Source organism: Pygocentrus nattereri, chromosome 14, assembly GCF_015220715.1.
Source record: "Pygocentrus nattereri isolate fPygNat1 chromosome 14, fPygNat1.pri, whole genome shotgun sequence".
In the NCBI taxonomy this organism is placed as follows: Eukaryota; Metazoa; Chordata; class Actinopteri; order Characiformes; family Serrasalmidae; genus Pygocentrus; species Pygocentrus nattereri.
The window spans coordinates 15,546,596-15,571,933 of record NC_051224.1 but is presented as its reverse complement, the minus strand read 5'-3'; the positions used below and the strand labels follow the sequence as shown (position 1 = coordinate 15,571,933).

General features: G+C 39.8%; 1 protein-coding gene across 1 annotated transcript; it reads right to left on the bottom strand.

Annotated features, from left to right (window-relative positions):
- Positions 1-574: 574 nt before the first annotated feature.
- Positions 575-24,816, bottom strand: dnajc7 (DnaJ (Hsp40) homolog, subfamily C, member 7). The gene is made up of 14 exons (XM_037544918.1): positions 24,693-24,816; positions 11,876-11,964; positions 11,178-11,302; positions 9,838-9,951; positions 9,523-9,597; positions 8,087-8,205; positions 7,459-7,612; positions 6,379-6,543; positions 4,697-4,788; positions 4,548-4,621; positions 4,289-4,435; positions 3,820-3,969; positions 3,326-3,388; positions 575-3,140 (listed from the first exon to the last, which is right to left on the bottom strand). Exons 1-14 carry the CDS (start codon positions 24,758-24,760, stop codon positions 3,103-3,105), a joined length of 1,473 nt encoding a protein of 490 aa, XP_037400815.1. The 5' UTR covers positions 24,761-24,816; the 3' UTR covers positions 575-3,102.
- Between the last annotated feature and the right edge of the window lie 522 nt (positions 24,817-25,338).

The following is a 25,338-nucleotide window of genomic DNA, read 5'->3' as shown; positions in this document are numbered from 1 at the left end:
AATACCCTGTTAGAAAAACAAAACAAAAAAAACCAAAAAAAAAACCAAACAAAAAAAAAAACAAAAAACAACCACACACAGCATAAACCACCAGCAAAACCAGCACATGCTGTGTTTTGGATGCTGGTCATGTTGGGTGACAAATGTAAACCAGCACCAGACCAACATAAAACCAGCTAAGACTGGCAATCCATGGTGGTCTGTGCTGATCTTTTTCAGGAAGGCAGCCGTGGCACCATGTGCCCAATAGGGTTTTAAAAAAGCCAAAACTTTCTCGGAGTATGCCTCACGCATTAGGCAATGTATTTCTAATAATTTCATGTAGCTTATAAAGGCTTTAGATGTTTGTCAACAATTATACATTTTAATAATTATCCAAAAAAATTAAAATAAATAAATTTGAAATATCCAGCAGAATTCCACTTTTACACACAAATGTCCTGGATACATCAATCATTATTATTATTATTATTATTATTACCACCAAAGTGCATGACTGACAAGTCCACTGTACATAATCACCTGGTCATTTGGAGGACAAAAAAAAAACAAAAAAAAAACCCCAAAAGTCAAATAAAGGGGGAGAAACCAGAAAAACTAACTTTATTTACATGGCTATTTGAACACGGTCCATAGTCAAGACTGTTCCTTTAGCATGAGCCACACCAATGTGGATGTTATCTTTTGGCTGCACCACAGGGATCTTAGGACAGGCAACGTAGCTTAGTGTCAAACTGAAGCATACTTGAGGCTTTAGGCAAACAGGGTAATGTTTAATGTAGCATGCAGAGGGAGACACCTGTACAGCAAATTTCCAGTTTCTAAAAATGCTCTTCAGTTATCCTTCAACGGTATGGTGTGGACTTCCACGCAGGTCCATGAGTTATACCTTCATCTATTTGCTCTACATCCCTTCACAGAAAGCGAGCCATCTATAACCAAAACTAGGCAAAAGCAGTCCGAGTGGCTCCAGCTCCCACCTCACCAGTTGCTAGTTACAACCTGGTGGAAAAGCAGAAAGCTACTAAAATCTCTCCCCAGCCCTGCCATCTGTAAACATACAGATCCTGGTGCATCTAAAGATCATCCATCCACACTCAAGTCCTCAGTGGCTCACATCTGGCTCTGTGAATTTACAATAAATATTGATATCAAAAAAGTGAATATATCACGGTGGCCGAGAAGCCCCAGCAAACTGTAAAGAAAAGAAAAAAAAAAAAAAACAAGCTGCAAATGCAGAAGACACTTTCAACACAATGACAACATGGGCGCTGCGCTTTACAAAGACACTGCAAATTCATTAGACATTCTGCATACTTAGAAAGCACCTTGATCAAAATGACAGCAACAATGCTACACTTCACAAACGCGCTCCAACTTCAGAAACGCTGATAAGCCAGTCACCACACAACAGAGATGTTTCTGGAGGATGCTCAAAGAGGAAGGAACCATTCAGACTTCAATGGAGCATAAACACTCATCAGTAAAAAATTATTTGAGCAAATTACTACCATCACTGTACCACTGTACTGTGCAACTGTCAGAGCTAAACTAACAATACCAGATTAAATACCACAGTACAGCCATGACATGTCAGACAGCAAACTTGCCAGCCAGGTTAATCATGAACTTGGTATGTGTGTGTCTGCGGACTACTTTTGTCTACTTTTGTCAGTAATATTTCATCCTACTTCCAGAAGCATTTCCACTGTGTTGTGGCTCACTTCCTAGGTGTTTTGACTGGCTTTGCAGTGTTTCTGAAGTTGCCTGCGTTTTCTTTATTTGCAGTGTGTTTGTAAAATGTAGCTCTGATGTTGCTCTCTCTAGTCATTTTAATGAAAGTGTTTTCTGTTTTTGCAGCATGTTTGCAAAATTTCAGTTCAAGTGTAGTCATTCCGATGAGTGTTTTTTGCATTTATGAGTTTGCAACGCGTTTTTAATTGTACGGTGAACAGGGTCTTGTCGGCCACCGTAATGCATCTCATAGTTTAAAAAAACAAACAAAAAAAAAAAAACAGTTGTCAACTATCAACACAAAAACACTTTACATTCCAGTAAAATGTACAATGCAGCAACAGGTGAATGGCAACATTGAAACATGAATGTTGCAGAGAGAGAAGAGACCACTAGGAGGTGCTGGATCACCACACTCTCTGCACTTGTATATGCAGTAGTACAGTTGGCAAATCCGGTACCCCATGCTATGAAGTAGCTGGTACCAAAAGCAAGTCGAGTCAAGCCATACAGTGAAAAGCGAAATTTAGGTAAATTTAACCCAGCCAGTGGGAGAATATTCAACAAACAGGGCTCAGTTTTGTGTTTCTAATTTGGCATGGGACAGGCATGTGTATTCACGTAGCATCACAGCATTTGAGGAGACTGAGAGAAAAAAAAAAAAGAAAAAAAAAAAGAAGAAATTATGGCTCACTTTAATTCAAGAACCATGACTTCGCTTGATTTGCTCATTTGTAAACTTGTGGTACTGGCCTTAGTCCCCCCCTTTGGGTATCACAAGACCAAAGTTACAAGCAAGCAGTGTAAGTTCAGCTTCGGTGGCATGGGGAACTGGGGCTGATGGGAGTTAAAGGCTAGACGACTTCCTGTGCAATTCTTACTCTGACATAATAAATATTGTGAAACTTTTCCTCTGTGGAAGCCATGAACCGTAGCATTCTACATTCACCACATGAGAATGCATGAACTACACAGTTTGGTGAGCAAGCTAACAAAATGCCATTGGCTTGCTTAAGTGGTTACTTAATGAGGACCATTATTTAAGGTATGTACTGAAACATAACTGTGGAGACAGCAGTGGTTTCATGATAAACCCTAATTAAAAAGCTTGCGATCCAAAAGGAAGGGGTCTTATTTCAGAGAGGATTGGTGCATTTTGCAGTGCTTTTTGACGTTTTCGAAAACGGCTGTTTACAGAATGATCATTTACTGGCCGTAAACACCTTGTTGCATCAGATCAAGTCAATGGCACGGACTCAGGGTCCAGTACAGAACAGAGCAGTATAGAGTGTGAGTGGTGGGAGAGTCCGTTTTGGGGTAGTCTGGAGGTCGTGTGGGTCTACTGCATACGTGCTGGAGAATGCCCAGTTAGCCAAACTGGAAAAAGAAATTTCCAGGTCCAGAAGCTACAAAACAGAGAAAAGCCAAATGTGAGCAAGCCTAAAGAGAATGGTGAATCTACATCTCAAACCATGTCAATTACTATACATGTATCTACTAGAAAACACCATATGACGTGTTGCACAATCACAGTATCAATGCAGAGTAATAAAATAAGAACTGCTTCAGTGTGCTGAACCGCAGACCCTACCTTCAAAACTGAATCCACCAGGCCCGCTGAAGAACGCTTTGAAGATGTTGTTGGCATCGAAATCTGGAACACAAACATGTACATCCTTGCTGAATTTAAAATTCAACACTTCCAATACCATTTTAAGACCATTTAATAAAACTAATACAGTTTCCACAGTACAATGCACACAAACACATGGGCCATCTCATTTTCTTATTTAGCTCTACAAACTGCTCTCTTTTCCTTGCAGTCTTTATTTAGTTTGAGTTTTGTTTGGCAGGCTTACGGTTTTCTTATCCTTCATTAAAGGCCAATTTCTGACCACAGGACTACTGTTCACTGAATATTTCTGATTGGTGGACTATTCTGAATTAGTTATATTGACAATAACCAATTTCAACCTATTCTTTAGGCATCTCAGAATGCCATACATTCATTACTGATAGACGATGTGAAAAGCCTCAAACAATTAGCATATTAAATGTTTCTGTATGACAAATTAAGAGACAGACCCATGTTCATGTCATCATCCTCCAGGTCATGGCCACTGTCGTAGCGTGATTTCTTCTTGGGGTCAGAGAGCACAGTGAAGGCTTCGCCCACCTCTTTAAACTTCTTTTCCTCCTCCTTCTGCACCTCAGCACTTGCTCCACTGTGACGGTCTGAGAGAGCAAGAAAGAAATTTGATAAAATAAAGACAGAAAATTAAGGCATGGAGAGGGAAGAGTGAAAGACCTTCAGGATCTGCCTACTGGCTTTTTGTGTTTATTTATTTATTTTACTTTTTAGTAAGTAAGAGCAAACATCAAAATTACTCCTCATGGTAATTCTATGTGCTATAGATGTACCAGACAGAGACAAAGTTGAAAAACACTGGATTATTAATTTAATGGTAAATCTCAATGCATTACAATTGCACCGTGCATCTCAGAGGTGATGTTTACATTATCACAAAGTTGTATAAAATCAGAGGGACACTACCTGGATGGTGCATAAGGGCTCGTTTACGGTAAGCTTTCTTGATCTCATCTTCTGTGGCATTTTTGTCCACTCCAAGAACTTTATAATAATCTTTCCTTTTACTCTTCTTCAGCTCCAGCTGAGCAGTCTTCAGCAGATGTTTATGTTCTGAAGGATAAGAATTTTAAAAGGCAGTGAAATGTTAACACCAGGAGCATCAGGAAACATTTAGAGCTCAAAAGTTACTGTGCATTCTGACCAGCACTTTCAACAAACCTACCTTTAGTTTTCTCTGTCTGATAGACCTTCTCGTAGTCTCGCACTGCTTCCTCATACTGCTCTGTGTCCATGTAACTACAGGAACAATACAGAGATCAGTGCTTGCACATACACTCACTTACAGAAACACATGTACAAAAACAGGCTTACCACTGGGCTCTTCTTAAGTAAGCTTTAATATAGGATTCATCCAGTTTAATAGCCTTTGTACAGTCTTCTATGGCCTGCTCCAATTTCTTTAACTAAAAGAAAAAAAAAGAAGGAAAGAATATTGAGCTTCTGTTTACATCGGTTAGCAGAAGAGAAACTACTAAAGTGATACTAAAGACCTATCACTATGAGTACAGCCAGTTTATGAATAAGATAATAACCTGATTATAGAGCTAATATATGCCAAGATGATTAACATTCCTGTTTACATGAAGCAGCAGTCGGTTTCCCAAAAATGAGTCTGTGTGGTCCAAAGAGTAGGTGAGAACCCAAGTTAAACTTATAACGTGTTATAATCAGTCATATGCAAAAATGTGGGCAACCCTACTGATTATTTGCTAAATTTAAAGCAACATTATATTTTAAGGTAAAATTGTTATAACAGCATTAAAATCATTTTGATGTCACACTGACTTATAATGGGGAGGGCACCTCAGTCATTGCCACTCTGGAGCTAAATAACCCTCTGTTATATATCTAAATGGGTCTAAAATTGCTGGAAATTCAGTGGATACCATTAGGAGTGAATTGTTTACATGCCTTAATAACTCTAGAAAAGTCTTAAAAACATGGTAAACGAGATTAGAATAAGGTGTTTATATGACCAATGTTATGGTAAGAATATTGCCTCATTTGAGCAACAAGAAGAACCTTAAATGTGCATTAACACATAGCTATTAAGAAGAAGAACCAAATGACCCAGTTTCATACTGCATTTGGTCAGGAATGACAGACAGACTAAAAGCTGGCAGGAATGATTGAGGCGCACAAGGGCTGCAATGTATGCGAGAGGCTATGCTACTGTAGAGTGAGCAATATACAGGTCATCAGACATTATGTGAAGATAATACATACAAACAAGGACGCATGCCAGCAATTAAGTGTGACAGCATCAGAGATTGTGTGGGTGACACTTCAGATAGCTTAGATTCATTTTCTACACCCTGTGTTTCTCACCAACACAAGAACATGCAAACGTTTATGACTTTGAGAGATTCACATACAGTGGGAAGCTTTGTTATAAAACTCTGTGTCGACACACACAGACCAGAAGAAGAATGCTAATCAAAAAGGGATAATTGGTAAAATGATAAATTAATACATAAATGCCACTAAAGGAACAGCAGGCCAATATTAATTATTTAAAAATCCATAAAAAAATTGAGATATAGAAAAACTCTTCAGGCATCTGTTCAGACACATAAATGGCAAAAATGAGGCAAATCAAAAGATGTAGCTCAAAAATAAGGATGCACCATTTTGGGGGCCGATGCCAATATCCACTGCTTTGAAATGTATATACCTGCAGATACCAAATTATAACCATTAAAAAAAATGTAGGTATTAGGACTACATCTACCTGGATCAACATTACAGAGAAATAAGATTTATTTCTAGTATTACAACTACAGTGAAATTAATAAGACAACCACTTTAGCACAGCAGCTCAGGATCACCTAAACGCTCTACCCTTTTAGAGTTCTGTTTGAAATATAGGTCAACTCTAAACATTTGGCCAATACTGATAATTTTTTTTGAAGCAATTACCTGCCGATAAGCATATGATTCCATTATCGTCATGCATCCTTCTCCAGAACAGGACGAAAGGTTTAAAGATATACCTTGGAGCCAACAGTGGCCCGGTTGCAGTAGAGCTTGGCGTTGGTTTTGATGTTGTTAGGATCAATGGTCAGGGCCTCCGAGTAGAGCTCATAGGCCTCCTCAAAATTACCCTCTTTAAACGCTTTGTTTCCCTCTTCTTTCTTAGCCTTCAGTGCTTTGGCATTCTACAAGTAAGCAATATAGATATAGTCATGAATGACTAGCAGGGGAGAGGTTTACATCAGGCATCAGTGAGTGATTCCAGCAGTTCACACCCTCTTAATCCTGGTTTCTAACCCCGATCATGGAGAACATTTTACCATGTCATGCATCTTTCACTGTTTTCCATTCTAACATGCACTTCAAATTAAGAGCTTGATAATTAGCTGATTAGTTGGATCGTGTGTGAACAGGGCTACTTCAGGACCTGCAGTGGAAGGCCCTGTCTTATGAGGCTGATATCATGGAAAAAAGCAAGTGAGATTTGAAACAATACATAAATATAGTTAAAAGGACTCCTATTCCACTTTTGTCCCCTCACGTTCACAAATAATGTGTGTCAATTTATGTTCTAAAATTTATTTTACTTTATCATTTTCCACCCTCTCTTTATCCATCAGAATTCAAAAAAAGTTGTCTGTTACTGTGCCTTTAAGACTGATGAATGGAAATGATCTCTGTTTTGACTGGCTGACCTTTTTTATGCCTCAAAGCAGTTCAGGTTTAAAAACCCTATAACTTCAGTGTGAATGGGCAGGGCCAAACTGCTGTAGGATGAATAGGCAGATATTTGTAAATATGTTGATACTGACATTACAAAAACAGTGACTTCAAGCAGGCTGTTTTTGCAGCTTAGTTTTCACATACAGGCGGTGTGCCTGGGACTGGGCAGTGAACAGTACATTCTGAAACTCTGACGGTATATTATCAAATTCTTAAACTTCCAAGAAAGTGAGGAAAGCTTGGTTTTCCATGATGTAGGCCCTTTATCTGTGAGGTATTCACCGTTTCGCCTGCTATTTGTTTGAAAGACTGTCTTCATCAATACATTTCATCATATTAGATTTGCAATCAAGTGAAAACCAGTAGTGCTGACTCACTCTGCAGGCCAGACGGGCTTTTTCGTGATCGGGGGCCATACGGAGTGCCTGAATGAAAAACTGCACAGCTTTATCAATGCAGTCTTCATAATACAGACACAAGCCCCTCACATACAGGGCATCACCGTTAGTGGAGTCCATCCGCAAAATATCACTGTGTGAGAGTAAAAGAAAGAGGGATAAGACTTTAAAAGAAAGCAAAGCAAAAGAAGTAAGGCAAACACTACTTTAATTTGCTGATCACCTTGTCTGTAACATTAAACTGAACTAAAACGTTTAATCTGCAAGACAGTTTATTATATTAATTTCCCCTTACTATTAAACCTTACACTCATTCTAACCTTAACCTTAACATAACCCTGGTCCTCCCTCTAGTCTAACTGTAATGCCACTGACAACCACTCAGACAGTTAACAACTTAAACAAACCAAAACAAAAACCAAATCAAACAAAAAGCACAAGACAAAAACTGAATCAAACTGAAAAATCATGTTGCTTACTTTATCTTTTTTTTTTTAATTTTTTTTTAATTTTGCTATAATTGTTAGTGCTTTCTAACTGACTTTCCCAAATCAGTAAGTTCTACTAATTCTATGAAATCCTTGATGCCTCCACCAAAAACATTTACCTGGCAACAGACTGGGCTTCTGGGTAGCGGCCAAGCAGTGCCAGGCATTCTGCCTTAAGCACCTTAAACCTGTGACATGCAGACGCCGACTCCAATGCCCTATCCATACAGAACACAACCTACATACACACAGAGCAGGAAAGTGGTTAAAATCTCTAGGCAGTAACTGCAATTTAATATAAAAAGTTGTAAAAATAGTTCTGATTCTAAAATCTGATTGGCTGAGCAATGTTCAAAGCTACTGTAAAATACTTGATATACGCACAACTTTAATCACCTCACAGCTGAATTCTGTATCACTGCACCCCAGTACCAAAAAACCCTTTGCAGTTTATGGTACAATCTTCTCAACCTTCTGGTAATGCTGCTCGCATGGACCACTGAGTGTACCCATAATGAAGTAAGAAGGCTAAAATATAGGCCAATAGGCTAAACAACTTCACAATTAACATCACAGGCTTTAAATGAAAGTACTTAATATATGATTCACTATAAAACTGTAACATAAATCTGTGAGAAAGTTGTCTCACATGCTTCACATATCTGTTAAGTTCTGCCTTCACAAAAGAAAGCATCAAACCCAGACTGAATCTCAAATGGCTCTGTACTTCCTATATAGTGTTCTATGTACGTCATTGAATTCTGGCTTGTACACATGTGGCTAAATCCCAAATGGCTATTTGTTAGACATATTATGCACTGTTTGGGTGCAGGAGTCATTATTTTAATTCTTACATAATGCACTGTGTAAGACTGGAAATCACATATGTGCTAATGGACATTACCATGGTCACATTAAGCAAAGGTTTTTGCATTAAACAGTGCCCAATGATAATATGTTCATTATTATAAGAAAGTGAAAACATTTCTGAAATGACTGCAACACACATCATTGTCATTCTCCTCTTTCAGCAGTCCATGCTTGCTTAGCAATAAAACACTAAAAGGAACAAAATATGCTGGTGGAATAAGTTTTTCATTAATAACAGTCTACTTACATGATTTATTGAAAAGTTACATATGTATCATACATTAGGTTGTCCATTTTATAAAAGCAGTAGTCTGCTTCATGCATTATAGTAATTTTATCACAGGTAAGGGAGTTTTAAGGAATTACCTGTGATACAATCACTAATGCACGGCATGTTGTGACTTATTGCTGTAATATTTCAGTGCTGTCAGAAGAAAACCTTGTATCTCCATTTTTTGTCATTTTTCAGTTCTTGACATAATTTGAAAATGCCTGTTGCCCTTTACGTTCTGTGTAAATTTTATGAAGAAATGACCCAAAATGAAAAAGTTGTGTTCCATTTTACATACATTAAAAGTAAAATAGGTTTTTTCCTTCTCCTGTAAATTCACCATTTTGGAGATATGAGGTGTTGTTCTGATAACAGCAATGTATCACTCATATTACTGTAGTATCAGGAACTGACCATTCTGAAGTCTCGCTTTTCAAAACCAATCTCAGCCATGCGCTCATACTCCAGAATTGACTCAGCGTTCTTCAACTGCAACACAAAAAAATACAAATTTATCACTTCAGCAGGACATGTACACCATCACCACCAAGTTCTCTGTAGAACAAGTAGATTTCAAAAGAAAGTTCTCTGATGTATATCACACAATACGTCATAGTCTGGGTTGAACACTAATTTAAACAACTATAAGAAGCCATGATTGGCATCTTTTGTGAGCTCTGTAATGACTGGCTGTAGCATGATTGACAGTGTCATGACCCACTGCCTTACTTCTTGTTGAGCCTGGCTGTTGTCTGGCTCCAGCTCCAAAACCTTCTGGAAGCAGCGGCTGGCAGCCATAGCATTACCAAGCAACAGGTGGCACTTGCCCTCCCGTAGGTGACCCTGGGGGACAGAAGATGAGTGAGTAACCACACATATGCGCACGCACGCACACACACACACACGCACACACACACACACACACACACACACACACACACACACACACACACACACACACACACACACACACACACGAAAAAGCACTAACACCTTTCCATGACTTCATCTGTGTAATCAAGACAAATCCAGCACTTAGGGAAGTACATCAATACACAGGTATACGTTTTGGCACACATCACTGAAAGTGCGTTTTTTTTCCCCCCTCCATAGTCTTTGCAAAATACTTCCAAAATACTTGAAAAGTTATAACCTAACCACCTGGGTATTAAATTTTGGAAAAGTAAAGCTAAAGTAAAGTTTGTTAGCCTATTTCATGTCTAGAGAATGCTATTCATGGCTGTTCAAAAGTGCAATGATCTGTAGAGTGTAACACCTATTAAAGCTTAGCTGACCTGTTATAACATAACCTGACCTGTCTAACATGACTATATGTGTACTTAAAATATGTATTATGCGCTCACTATTTTACCTACATTGTTGTCGTTTCAAGTGTGGTGTGTATTGCATCCTTTGCACATCCACAAGCCTCAAAAGAACATCATGTCCTTAATGCTGAAAGGGCTGCTGGCTTCAGAAGACATACTGAGCTCTTCCTCATAATGAGGTCATGTTCCAGCACTAACAGCATCCACTCCTCTAGTGGCACTCTTCGTAGTAAGACCCAAAGGAAACTCCACCTGGACCAAATGTTCCTAATCCCAGTACATGCAAAGGGGAGATTTATACAGCAGTATACAGTAGAGGTATTCAGCTCTGGTCCAGACTCCAGCACAGTCTGGTGAGTTCCTTGTTCAAACATGCCTACAAACCTGGCAATCAAATGTTAAATCAGGGGCATTTAAACCAGGAAATTACCAAAAAGTGCTGGAAGCCATCGCTACAGGAATTGACCTCTCCAGAAGCTCCCAGTAAGCCAACGCATGTTTAAAATGACATACAATTACTTGCAATAGCAATAGTGAAACCTTATATTAAAAATACTATTCCAACAAGATTAACGCCATTAATAATAATAATAATAATACAATAGTTCCCTCCTGAAATGTTGCAGCTCAGTACCAAACATCTGCACTGGTACCAAACCGCAGCTTGGTGGTTGGAAACCTGTACTCTAAATCATGTGAGTGCAACTTCCATTATAAAATGTCAGCATCTGGATTTCCAACCTTCATGAAAGTGTCGTCTAGCCGCACAGCTTGCTGGGAATCTTCTAGTGCTTCTCTGTAGCGGCTCAGCATCATCAGAGTGGCCGCACGGTTGCCATAGTAACTGGCATTCTTCGGGCACACATCTGTAAATATCAAAAGAAATCACTAGAGACATGCCCACAAAAACAAGCGATTCAGCAAGGTAAGGGGAACATCATGAAAACTTTCTTAAAATAGCACTGGGCCATGTTTGTTTTGGTCTATACGGAAGAAGGTGGCAAAAACATTCCCAAAACAAGATGTTGCCATGGAGAAAAGTTCTATTTTGGTTTTGCTGTTAGAAATCCTCAAGACATGAGAGGAAAAATACAGTGAACAGATACTTGCCTTAAACCTAAGCCCAGACATTTTAATGGGGAACATATCAATGCAATGCAGTTTAGTTCAACATTAAACTTCATCCATGTTCAAGAAATGAACCTATAAGCAGCATTATAAAGGAAGAGTTAACTGTGTCTATCTAGAAGTTCTACTACAGTATTTAGTGGTGTGTAAGCATGACATATATGATGCATCATATTCCTGAGAAGAAAGTCTCAGGCAGTAGCAAGTGTATACTCTGTTATTCTCTTGATGTGAGATCAGAGAGAAAGGGGGGGGGGGGGGGGGGGGGGGGGTCAGCAAAAATAGCACAAATATACATGTACATAAGTTACCTATGGCCTTGGTGTAGTAGTTGAATGCTTCAGAATAATCCTTCTTAATGTAAAAAGCATTGCCTTGCTCTTTGTAGCCCTCTGCTTCCCTGGGGAGATAATCACACAAACAAAACACACAGTAAGATGACAAAACAGAAAAAAAGAGCAAAAAAAAGAAATAAATAAAATAAATAAGGGCAAGAAAGTTTTCTAGAAGACACAGAACAAAAAGGCATCCATCCATGCACTGACCTTCTTTTAAAAACAGAGTGACTGCAGAATCACGTCAGGATGGGGGCATTTAATAATAGCGTAGCCAGACAGAATGCTAGCAGCGTAACACTAACACTTGACACAGGCAGTCGTAAAAAAAGCCCTTGTAAAATCTGTATTGCCAGTATTTTCAGGGGAAGCACCACGATCAAGGATTGGTACATTGATTAATTAAGAATTTAAAAGATAAACCATGTCAAAGAGCAAAGTGACCTTACATTGCTCTGAAGCTATTCAAATGTGCAGCTACCCAACCATAAAGATCATTCATTCATGCTTGCATGTTTTATTTCTGATTCATAACGCAGGTTTTATCAAAATAAAATAATGGGGAAAAAAAAAAAAATTCTAACTCATTCAACTCTTTATAGGCACCTACTGAGCATTTCAGTTAGGGAGAATTAGTACTGGTGTCAACAGATACTTAATGATTAGACCAGAACATAGCTCATCAAAAGAAGGCTATATGGTTCAGGACAGAGTGATCTAATTCATCCCTGCAGTGTTCAGTGCCACTCCCAATCTGTCCAAATAGCAGCTGAACAATTCAGAATTACTGAAAAATTCCAGATAAAGAAGTGTCTGTAGATTCGTGACTAACAGATGTGTGTGCTGCCCTTAAAGAAATATCATACAACAAGCATTACCAGCTCCAGGATTTCTCATATGAAACAAGATGTCTGCACGTGCATATTCAACTTAAATAGTTACACACAGAGGTGGATGATACGGCAAAAATATGTTCTATGCATGGCTTCTGTACAGTAATAGTAAGTTTGTAGATGATTGAGCACATATGGCCTTTTGGGGAGACAGGTACAGTATCCCTAACTAGCCCAGTTTCTATGTTCAGACAGAAAAGACCAGAATCTGTCCTGAAGATAGAAAGCAGAAGTTTACTTGAAATGTCAGTTATATGGGAGTGTTCAAAATATTTCTTGAGAAATACTGAATTTAGCTTAAAGAGGCCACATTTTAAAGGGCTTTTTATTTTTCCCTCTATTAAGGACATTTCTATGAGCTGAAGACAGTCATGTTCCATTTTGACACAACCATTTTTCTAATGACTCTTGCTCCCTTAGAGCACCTTTGATCTGACATAAATAACCTGTCCTCATTGGCTGCTCTGTATTGTGCGTCATTCAAAAAGCAGAGAGGGCTAATGCTACATTCATGACCAAGCAGGACCTGGGATAAAAGAATAATGAGGAGCCAGAGCCAAACATGTGTCCATTTGTTACGAGGACTAATGTTAGCACACTAGGCTAAAGTGTTTGGGAAACTGGAACTGGGAAGCAGTGATGCACTAACTGCATATATATATATATATATATATATATATATATATATATATATATATATATATATATATATATATATATATAGCTCTTCAATTTTGTTTGCCCTTTTTACCACCGATAACGGTAGCTAGATGTTTGGCTAACTGATATGATTAACATGATGCGATTATTGTTTACGTCTCAGCTATGCATGTATGGTCAGTTGCTGAGTAAGACATGACAATTGATTGTCGACTTTGACCGAGTAGGTTAAGATTCTTTAACTTTAAGATTGAGATAAGATACTGTAAGATAACATTGCTCAGTTAAGGTAAGATTTGCCTCTGTATTTCAAATTTGTTAATTCTTGACGGTCATATATTAACTTAAGAGATAAACCCATTTGAACCTCCTAAAACTCATGATTCCCACTGAGAAAGCCAGGAGTTTCTCAAGAGCTCTGACTTCAGAACTGCTATTCCATGATGTTGCTTGAATTTGGTGGTGCATTTAGGTGAAAAGTAGCAGGACGATTCCAAGACATTTGTTATGAATGCAGCATTTAGAACCTTACAACTTCAGACTGCTTTTATGTCACCAAAGACCATAACTTTAAAGTGTATTTGCAGCTTATTTTCAACATACATATAGACAATATGGACTGATAAGTGAATCATACGTTTTAAAACCATAAAATCATTTAACATACATCAAACTTAATTTATTAGACTAAATAAATAAATAAATAAAAATGAGCCCTTTAAAAGAAATACAACAAGATATGTACAGCAAAATCAGGATTATGACAGTTGCAAGGATCTCGTCATTAGTAAAGGCTATAAAATAATCGTCACTCATCCCTAATGGCTTCCCGAAACACATTTCAGAAAGCACCAGACCTGCCTGACGGTTCTTCAGAACACTGTAATGCAAGCAGCTGTGTGTCAGCAAATGCTATATACACAGAAGGACTGTGGAAGACTGAAGTATGGGAAACAGCTGAGGGCAACACACGTTCCTAGAAGTACAGACAAACTAGGTCACTCGCATCAAATACACCAACCTTCTCTACACACACACACACACAGCACACAACTTTCCACACACACACTATAAACACAATGGCCCAATATAAAACAAATGGAATCAAATTACTACAATAGAAGCCAGAGCAATCAACCCAACAAAACACCACCGATGGCAGCTGTTTAAGAATGTAGCATAAGAGAATTGATAAACCAAATGAACTGATGTAAATGAGGAGGAACATTTTAGAACGAAGTGAATAGGGCAGAACCTAGAACAATGTGAATGGAGAACAGCCAAATATCTGGGTTTATTTCTATTACTGAATCAGAGGGGAAAAAGAAACTAGGGCTACATTTACACAGCAGGTAAAAGTGGCCCAAATCTGATCTTTTTAGTCATATTTGACACAGATGTGCCATTTGTGCATCAGTGTGAACAGCAAAAGACACACTGAATCTGACATTTTCAATTCCGATTTCAGATGATTTCATATGTGGTACTGAAATCCAATCTGTATCCGATCTGCAGCAACCGACCAAGATCGGAATTCGTGCGACTTTTACGTCAGTCTCAGCTGCTGAGACTCAAACATTTACAGTGATGTTTATGTACCAAGAGTTAGAAAAGAACCATCACAACCACTGTGTGTTTGAAGAGGTTTCGAATGAAACAGCCAAATCACGACCGGAGGAAACTGAGGCTGAAGTGTTTAAAGAATCTGAGGACATGAACCAAATAAGTAGCCATGACCGAATAACGTGCCCTTTTTACTGTCAGCTCAAACACATTGTGGGTGATGAGGCCAGCTCTCAACCACTGGAACTTCAGAATTGTTCCTGTGATGCTGGCGAAGACAAAACTGAAAGCTCCGGCAGCAACAGGCATTTGCTGGCCGTCATGACTGTTTTACCTCCGCGAAGTACTGTTCTTTTGCGCATGCGCGTCGGTTTAAGAGCAAGATCTGTTCTGACTGATGCCGTATACAGGTCACATGTAAAAGATGTTTATTTATTTATTTTTTTAATTATCGGATTTGGTGAGAAAATCAGTGTCGGGGCACTTTTACCTGTTGTGTAAACATAGCCTAAAACATTATGTCTGCGCACTGCTGTTAGTCTAAAATAGTGTGGTAAAAGTCTGAGGTGTTGGCTTTGGATTTGACAGGAGTCTTTTGGACCTCGTCATAGAGCTTTACATATCATACAGAAGGTCCATGTTTAGGTTTCATATGCAGGTCTCACTGTTGTATCTCCATTTTTGTCATCATTTGAAAAAGCCTGTTGAAACAGTCCAGATAGAGACAGAGACAGATCTTTACTGATCCCAGAGGGAAATTGCAATGTTTCAGTAGCAAGACATAATTACACATAAACTTACACATACTATGCAGAAAATTAGAAAACAGAAATAAATCTAGACACAAGTTAAAAGTACAAGAGAAAAAGTATAAAATATCTATTTACATTGTATATGAGATAGATAAATATATATGCTATATTTACACGACAGCATGCACTGAGTGGTATGAGGTCTTCCAACAGCACATATTAGACATGACTAACTGAGTTGCATCAATATTGTAGTGTAAAGAGCATAGTGAGAAGTGTCTGTCCATCCATCCATCCATCCAGCCATCCTCCCTCTTCTGCTTCTCCGGGGTTCGGGTCACGGGGGCAGCATCTTAAGCAATGATGCCCAGACCTCCCTTTCCCCAGCCAGTTCCACTAGCTCTCCGGGGGGGATTCCGAGGCACTCCCAGGCCAGCTGGGCAATATAGTCACGCCAGCGTGTCCTGGTGTGAGAAGTGTCATTACAGTAATTGTTGTGAAATATTACAGTGAGCATTAATCAAAGAGAAGATGCAGTGATGTGGTTCAGCACAGTTCAGACAGCAGCACAGAAAGCACAACCTCCAAAGAGTCCAGCTTGACTCCTACAACAGAGCTAGCCTTCCTAATAAGTTTGTTTATTTTGAATAGTGACTGCTGACAAGGCAGGCTTGGACTTCCTAAAGTCCAGCAGCATCTCCTTAGTCTTACTGATGTTTCGCTGCAGCTTGTTCTTCCACCAGCTTCCTGCAGTCCTCCTCCTGTCCATTCCTTGTGCACCCCACAATGGCCATGTCATTACTTGAAAATATTGTTGTTACATTACATTAAAAGTATATATTTTTTCCCCTTCTCCTGTAAAGTTATCACTTGGGAGATACGATATGCAAAGTAAACTTCATACTGAGGACATGGTTAATATTGTAGATCCTTAGAAGACATGTCTTTCACCAAGTTCTGACTGAGTTGTGTTTGCAAACTCACACTCAATCATAATATTAACTGGAAGTGCAAAGTTACAAAATGTTCTTCCACACATGGCGTGCAGTTACACATTTGCAACAGATCGCCAAGTCTCACAGAGTGCAGCTTTAAATTAAGGAGACATGCGGAAGCTGGGTTCTAGGTCACACGAAAAGGATGCAACAGTTCCAAAATGAAATGAAAAATCAAATGTGAAACAGTGTATCAAGATTTAAAACTTTATTACTGATACACCCCTGGGTCTCTTTATTTTTAGTTTTTTTGTGGAAACCTTTCAAACTGGGCAGTAATGAGCACTAGGTACGTGTATTTTGTCATGACTGCAGATAACGAGGTGTACAAACAGTGCAGAACGTCATAATGTTATGCCCTATTACAGAGACTGAGGCAGAGTGGAGGGCCAGTTCAGTCACATTTTAAATAAAAATGCAGCAGTGCCTTGATCAACTCCCACTGTCTAGTATGTTGCATCTGAAGCAGTCCACCTCGTTTCTGAGGTGGCAGACATAACAGAAAGGCTGGTCTTTTGGAGTTTCCTTACCCAACACCCGACCAACCACACCAGACATAGCGCATAGCTGCATCAGACAAGGTGCTGGTCTCAGGGCCTTGGAAGCACAACAAGCAGTGTAGCAGCTGGTACTGGTAGCGAGAATGATTAATATTTTCCAAATTCCAGCAGTGCCTGACAACCAGTGGTAGGAGTATATGAGACACACATAAGTTACGAATAACTTAAGAAATCTGATGAAGCTGAAGTTGGCTTCTTTTTAGAATTTCCCAATTACACCTTAAATGGTGAAGCGGTCACATTCAGGCACCTGTACAGCCTGAACAACTGGCCTTTTTAAAAATCAGTTATACACGACTCTTTCATTAAAGAGTGGCACGACAGGCATTGGAAAGTTGTATATCAGAATTTGTTTATTTCACTCTTTATTTTTGCTGTACTGAATAATGTACTGCATTGAGACACCATACTGCATAAAACTGAATAGTTAATTTTTTGTATCGTTACATGCTTATAAAAAGTTCTTGGGTCAACCATCCAGAGCAATGGACAGTGTAGAAAAGAGGTGAAGAAGAGGGTGCAGGCAGGATGGAGTGGGTGGAGACGGATGTCAGGGCTGATGTGCGACAGAAGGATAGCAGCAAGAGTGAAATGGAAGATTTACAAGACAGTAGTGCGTCCTGCTATGATGTATGTTTTGGAGACTGTGGCTCTGTCTAAAAGACAGGAGGCTGAGCTGGAGGTGGCGGAGATGAAGATGCTGAGATTTTCATTGGGAGTGACAAGGATGGACAAGATTAGAAATGAGCAGATCAGAGGGACAGTGAAGGTGGAGCAGTTTGGAGATAAAGCCAGAGAGGCCAGGTTGAGATGGTTTGGACATGTGTTGAGGAGGAATAGTGGATATATTGGTCAAAGAATGTTGGAGATGGAGCTGCCGGGCAGAAGGAGAAGAGGTAGACCTCAGAGAAGGTTTATGGATGTAGTGAAGGTGGACATGGAGATGGTTGGTGTAAAAGTAGAGGAGGCAGATGATCCGCTGTGGCGACCCCTAAAGGGAGCAGCCAGAAGAAGAACAAGAACAAGAAGAACAAGAACAAGAACAAGAACAAGAAGAACAAGAACAAGAACAAGAACAACAACAACAACAACAAGAACAACAACAAGAACAACAACAACAACAAGACAAGGGTACATGCTAATCTCCACAGCACTTTGAGCCCAGAAGGTCCCTGCTTTAAAATGTCTGCTAAAATGCTAAGGGGTCAGTGCTGGTGTTTTTTGAGGGGCAGAAATTTGTCTTCCAAATGTAAAGCCTGAGTTTATTTCTGGCTGAGCTGCTAAACCATCACAGATAGACTTCTGCATTACTTACACACACACACACACACACACACACACACACACACACACACACACACACACACACACACACACACACACACGCTGTAATTCAAGAAGATCCCCATTCCCTCATTTACATTGGCTATATAGGAGTGAACCATTTAGTTTACTAAACAGCAGTGAAAGCAGCAATATCAATATTTTTATAAACAAACCAACATCAGTTGCCTGAATGAGGCTGATATCTACACCCACAAATAAGAAACTGACATGAGTGTAACATTGGGAAAAGTGCAGGGGCAAGGACTAGAAAAAGAAGTATGAAACTTGAGTGAGTATTTAACTGTTGAGCCATGATTAGAGCAACATACCAACAGCCAATGTTCAAAGTTTTGCAGTATGGTAAGCAATAGGCAGCAAAATGTCTACATTTTAACTGTATAGAGCTCTTCTAACGATTAGGACTCCAAGAGCTTAAGAGAAGGACGAAAATGTTAGATTAACCATCAGCATAATTCAAATGTGACAGTTTAGATTTCCAATAGGTGGAAATAATTTAGTGAGAAGTCTCATACATCACTGGCTAAACATATAAGCAGCAGCCTCAACGGTGGATTGCTAGAAATAGAAAAGCTGCAGAAGCTCTATGCAAGGCCTCTACTGAAAGCGTCACTGTGAACCTGCTACAAGGTACAATGTTTGTGTCAGTCAGAAGCTTCAAGTAAAACACAGAATATCTTCAGAAGCTTCAAATACCCATGTTTTATCTAGAACAGCCATAGCTCACTGCTAACAAAATACTAGGATCCCATTGGCTTGGGCACTAGCACAAGTTTGCATTACAGAGGCACATTTTTCCTCACGTTTTGACTTTTACATTCTGAATTGATGGCCTACCTCTAATAAGCATAGTCACTGAATTACACTTGCTCAGTATTTGTTTTCTGTCAAAGCCTGGAAAACTTAACACCACAAGAGCAAGGCATCAAGAATTAATTTGTTGTTTTTGACAGGCCTGGGTCTCCGAGCTGAAAACACATTTAGCAAGCTAACTGTTCATTTTAGGGAGAACTCAACATCACTCTGGCAGTTTCACTTTAACGTTTTAATGTTAAGTGGACCACTGCATGGCTTTCTCTGAACACATCAAACAAACTCAGACCCCTCTAAAAGGACCCAAAAACAAACCCAAGGAGGTGGTCTCAGTGTGGTTTGTTGATGGTTTATTTTGTGGTGCAAATAATTCAATACCTTTCACAAACAAAACACCGGTCTGCTTCACGCTTGCTTTATGGTCAAACCATCTTGACGCTTAGCATACATACAAAGCCTCCAGTGCTTAGTGGGTAAAAATGAACTCCTCAGGATAATTTGTGTAAGCTCTTAAAGAGACAGTAACACTGGCATGTGTGTGTTTTTACCATGATAACAGGATGAAACTAGGTGCGCATGTGACACAAAAATCAAACCTACTGGAATTGAAGTCATGAAACGCAGACTTGAGCAGCTTACTGTTTTTAGAAAACGGCGACAAACACATAACATACAATATAATAAATAGCCAGCCAATCAGATATTTCATAGAATGAGCAACACTACTCATAATTCGGCATTCCTTAGTTGGAGTCGAAGCTCTAAAAGAAGTAGTGTGAACAAGAAGTAGTTGGAGATCCCATTAATGCTGAAGTAGACCAGACAGTGAATTCAGACCACTTTTAAAGTTCATTAAAGCCTACACACAAAAAGCAAAAGGTCATTTATAGTTGGTTCACTTTTTGATTTGCCATATCTGAGTTCTGCTCAATTCAAAAGAAATAGCAAAGAAAATTTTAAATCAACACTTAGTTTGTTTATTCAAGAGTGTAACTGCATATTATAGCCATCAAATTCTGACAGTGTGAGCTTGTGACATGGTTTGTCTCTGGAAGTTTTCCCGTTATTCTTTTTAAAGTAACAGCTGTGTGCAATCCACAGTCCTGTCTCTCCTTGCCCTTTTCTCAGGGGGAGGGACAGCAGCAAAGCTAATAGCAGACATTATCTCTTTATAAGAAGGGTGCACAACTCCAGTCCTGGAGGCCTGGCGTCCAAGACAATTTGGTGCTTCCCCTGCTCAAACACACCCGATTCAATCCATCTATTAGTTGCCAGGTGTGGTAGGTGTTTTTACCAAACTATGCTGGATACCAGCCCTCCAGGACTAGAGCTCTGCAAGCTCTGCTCTACAACAACCATAGGTGCAGCAGCAACTGGAGAGCACACCACAGACACAGGAAGATCAAGGTTGGGGTTGCTGAAATTTTAACCAGCATACACACAACCTACAGAATAACATCATCGTACTAAATTCTATGTCAAACTATTTTTTAAACGGTTTGCCAGGAGATGGCTCTGAAGATGCAGGGTAGGAATAGCTGTTGCGGGATCGGCGTGATCTCTCTTTCATTTGGGCGAGGCTGATGGTGCAGTCAGTTTTGTCGGGGACTCGTGGAAAATGAATCATTGATGGTCCTCCTTGATCATTTCAGTTAATCTGGGTTCTTAAAGGAAAAAAAAAAAAAAACCTCTTTTACAACATCATGAAATGAGATTTGTGTGGGCTGCAAGTAGGGGTGGGCATTTCAGTCAAATGTGATGTTCTAATTTGAAATTATAATGGTTTATACCTGTATTGGAAATAAATTTGTATCTAATTTGCATAATAACCTTTCAAGTTTGTGAAAAACAAGTGAGAGGACAATAAATTAACAAGATTATGCTGGTGGTTTTATCACGTATTTAGCAGTATGATCTGCTATCTGCTGTGTGGTTAATTTAATTTGGTGTGCAGTAGTGTTTAACCAGCTGTGGTAGTCTGTCTATTCTTTCCTTTTTTGGACTACACAGACAAAAAAAAAAAAAAAAAAAAACACACCACAACCCTAACACCGGTTCTACACTGCCATCACAGATTCTACCCCATTTCTAGTTACAAGCTACAGGCCATTACTTCAATAGTGTGTAATGGTGTTACTCAAATTACAATGAAAAACTCAAAAGATTTTGAAATTGTACGGTACTGTGCAAAACTCATAGACAGGTAAAGAAAACTGCTTAGAAGTAATCGTCTCAGCACAAAATATTTGTTCATATGAACACTATATAACGGACTAAATAACAATGAACACACAAACAATTTTAACAAAAGGATTTTCTTTATAATATAAAAATACACTGTTTACAAGAATGCAGGTAGGAGAGCACAGGTTTGGTTCCGGACTTCTCACTGCACTTCAGCCACTGCATGGTTTTTAAATGCCATTATCAGCACAGCTTATTTAAGGTGTGAAATGAAGGACTGATCAGATTAACTATCCATTTAAAGGTAACTGTAAATGCTGGGTTTCCTTTAGGAGAGCACTGGAAATACTTGTGTTTTTTGTACTTTTTACAACTGATAGATACTTACTATCCAGAATAGGTTATCCATTGTTTTTCTCTTAAGTTTTGTTTTAGAACATAAACAGAATTAAATAGAGAATTTACAAACTGCACTGTAGAGTGAAAATAAAGGAGGAACACAACCAATGATACTGAAATTGTTGTGACCCGTGTTGGGGATTAAGCTACTTATTATAACGTTATTATGTAATTCAGCAGATATTTTGGCTCACAGTGGCTTATATGCGGCACTGTGTGACATGCCCTCTAAAGCACTCAGAGGTTAAGTGCACAAAGGCACGATGACAGCAGTTGCAGGAATGCCATCAGCTGGAAATGGACATAAGGACCACCGGTCTATCACTTTTTGTGATTTGGGGGGGTCAAAGGGCAATATGGTGAAACCTGTGCAGCCTTAAATACATGTCTTGCAAATTCCATCCTCAAAAAATAAACTATAGAGTTAAATGAAATCAAAGCTGTGCCTTTTTTCACTTTTTTATAGTAACGTCAGAGAGATATACAAAGAAATAAGAACAGTCAGAGCATTTTGCAATCTGTGTGCAAGAACCACACAGAAGCACAACATCTGCTGGGATTTAACGTCTCGCTGGGGTATCGCATTTCTCATCTATAACCAGATTTCCCTTTAAGTGCTAGTGATCCCCCACACAGACTACACTTCACACAGCTGCTGGTGCTGCTGCCTATGGACAGTTATGTCATGCATTCTAGTTACTTCCTAATGTGTAATGGATCCCATTTTCAGACACCCGGACAGTTTGTGTCATGTGGGCACCCCAGGGGAAATGCTTTAGGCTTGCCAGAAAGTTCCAGAGGTTTACACTCAGATTAGGTAGTGTCTTAAGAACACTCAAACTATACAGTAGCAGCATTAGAGTAATAATTAGAGATGACCTGATACCACATTTTCTTTCCCGATACAGATATAAATATAGAAACCTTGAGCACAGGCCAAAACTGAATATTGATACCACCAAGTTTTAAAATGAGGTATTTTTAACTGAAGCACATCACTTAAGATGAGCATCTGAAAGTGGGCCATCATGCTACACCAACTCAAACAATAGATCTGTTTGTTACAAGACATAACATCTTTAGTAATTTTTCCCTCCAACAATTGCTACAATAAATAGTAAGGGTAGTCAAAGAAAAGGAATACTACTTTTGTAGTCCCCTGCACTATGGAAGGAGCATCAGGTCAGGAGAAAAAGCAATATACGCATAGTTTAGCATGTGTTAAGTCACCCTGTAAAGCCCAAAATTAAAGTCAAAGGCATCAGGTCAGGATGATTTTTTTTGGACCACATCTTTCATCTTTATTAACATCACAGGCTAAAAAATTAAATCCAGCTCAATGTTTAAGGTCTCAAATGCAATGCGCTAGCAATCATCAGATTCATCCTCCCGGGGAAGAGGTCCGAAACACAAATTTTCTTCCACATGCGGCATGCAATTACATGCAATCACCAGAGAGGTCTCCAAATCCCCAAAACCTACATAGCTTTTAACAGAATGCTTCACCTAAACATTCAGAGCCAACTATGAAAGGTAGTCAGAAAGGTAGAGGAGATCGGCACGGTGCCAGCCGTCCTCTACTAGCCTTCATTCCTGATTAGCACCTTGTCTTCTTTTAGGTGAATGGTTTATTTAAACTACTTCAACAGGGGAAGATCTCGACAGCAAAAAGAAAGAAAAAGACCAGTACAGTGCGCCTCTGTAGCCCCGCAGTCCACCTGCACTATTCAGCTTTGTGTGCTGCTACTCCAACACGCTTAAGGTCATGAAGGACTTTATTGCGGTCAGCAATGATGTGACTCATATGGGAAAACAAACCGCAGCGCAGGTGGTCCACTGTTACACTCAGTAGCTGAAGTGATGACTTTCAATTTCGCGCAGCGATCACCTTAGAATGGATACTGAAACTTCTAGAAGCAGGCACAGGGATATGTAGGCTATCAGGGCAGGGAAGGGTCCGACCTGACTGCTCCATTGAACACGCCGAGGCTATTTACGGAGAAAGGCTAACAGTCCATCTAAATGCGGACCGGACCGACAGGTGAATATTCCTGACCCCCAGGCCAGACCATCTAACGTTAGGTCCCCAATCGCACCACGGCCAATTCAATGGCACGTAAAGGCCACGTTAATGCCATTTAGCTCCAGTGGTTTTAAACACAAGTCTGGTCTGGAAAACACGGCTGTCTTTCCGTCATCACCCCCTGAGGTTTGGCCTGCGCTGGTTAACGAAACCAGTGTCCACACAGGTTAAGTTACAGCTGTCATGGCTGTGCTTATCAGCCTGCAATCAAATGAACTGCGCTTTACATCCAAGTTGCCGGAAACAATGCGGACAGTTACAGTCGCCCAACCGAAATCCCACTCAGTAACGCTACGAGAGATTATACAGTACAAGATCGGAGGAAAATCCTCCCTCCCTCTGCGAGCTAGCTAAAGACCCCAAAAGCGAAACAGATGCTGGACTCGCCAGGCCGACGGCACCCCGCAATTCTCGAGGTCTCTGTCAGCTGTTATTAAGAACGACGGCCTTTGAAACACACACAATTTCACCAAGACATCCTCGGCAGTGGCTGCTTTTAACTGTCTTCCACGAACTAGCGCTCTCTGCCCCTTTAAACTCGTCTTACCTTTCTAGCTCTTCGTCGCTGAGCTCCATCTCCGGCCCCGCAGCCTCGTCGTAGTCAACGGTCGCCATTTTGCTGTGGGGAGGCGGAGACAGAATGCGGAGCGTGAACGCGCATTATCACGCGGTGGGTCCACAGGGCCCACGCCTCTTGAGGGTACGTCATCAGAACCGCCCACATTGAGACGTTCGCAAATAGGCCACTGGGTCCTATTCTCGTCGTTGGGGACCCCATACCACGCAAGTCTTAGCGTTTTGTCCACTCTAACACACCTCAACACGGGCAGACTGACACATTTACCCCTTTACCATAAACACTGCGAATCGCCCAAGACATGTTTGCTGTCCGGGTTTGTGCGCTGCAGCTGTGGGGCTTGTTCCGCTAATAAGTAATGTTACATCAGCTTAGAAAAACTCAAATGAATTGCAGGACAGGGAGTTCTCCAGGGTAGGGAACTACTGAAATACGCAAAATGAGAAGAGTTATGGGACTGTTACTTACATCTAAACATTTGAGAATGGACTGCAGTGCATGAATACACACATGCACATTTAAAGATAGACATTTATATGGAATTAAATAATTAAAAGTAAAAAGTTTGAACATACATGATTGTTAATCCCTCTCCCCTCAAAATAGTGTTCAACAA

Bases quoted from the DNA above. Each gene is read 5' to 3' on its own strand.
- dnajc7 (XM_037544918.1), bottom strand. From the start codon at position 24,760: ATGGCGACCGTTGACTACGACGAGGCTGCGGGGCCGGAGATGGAGCTC. The intron at 7,613-8,086 runs GTAAATGTTTTT...ACTCTCACACAG, and splicing joins GAAGCCCAGTCTGTTGCCAG to TGATATTTTGCGGATGGACT. The intron at 3,970-4,288 runs GTAGTGTCCCTC...TTGCTCTCTCAG, and splicing joins AGCCCTTATGCACCATCCAG to ACCGTCACAGTGGAGCAAGT.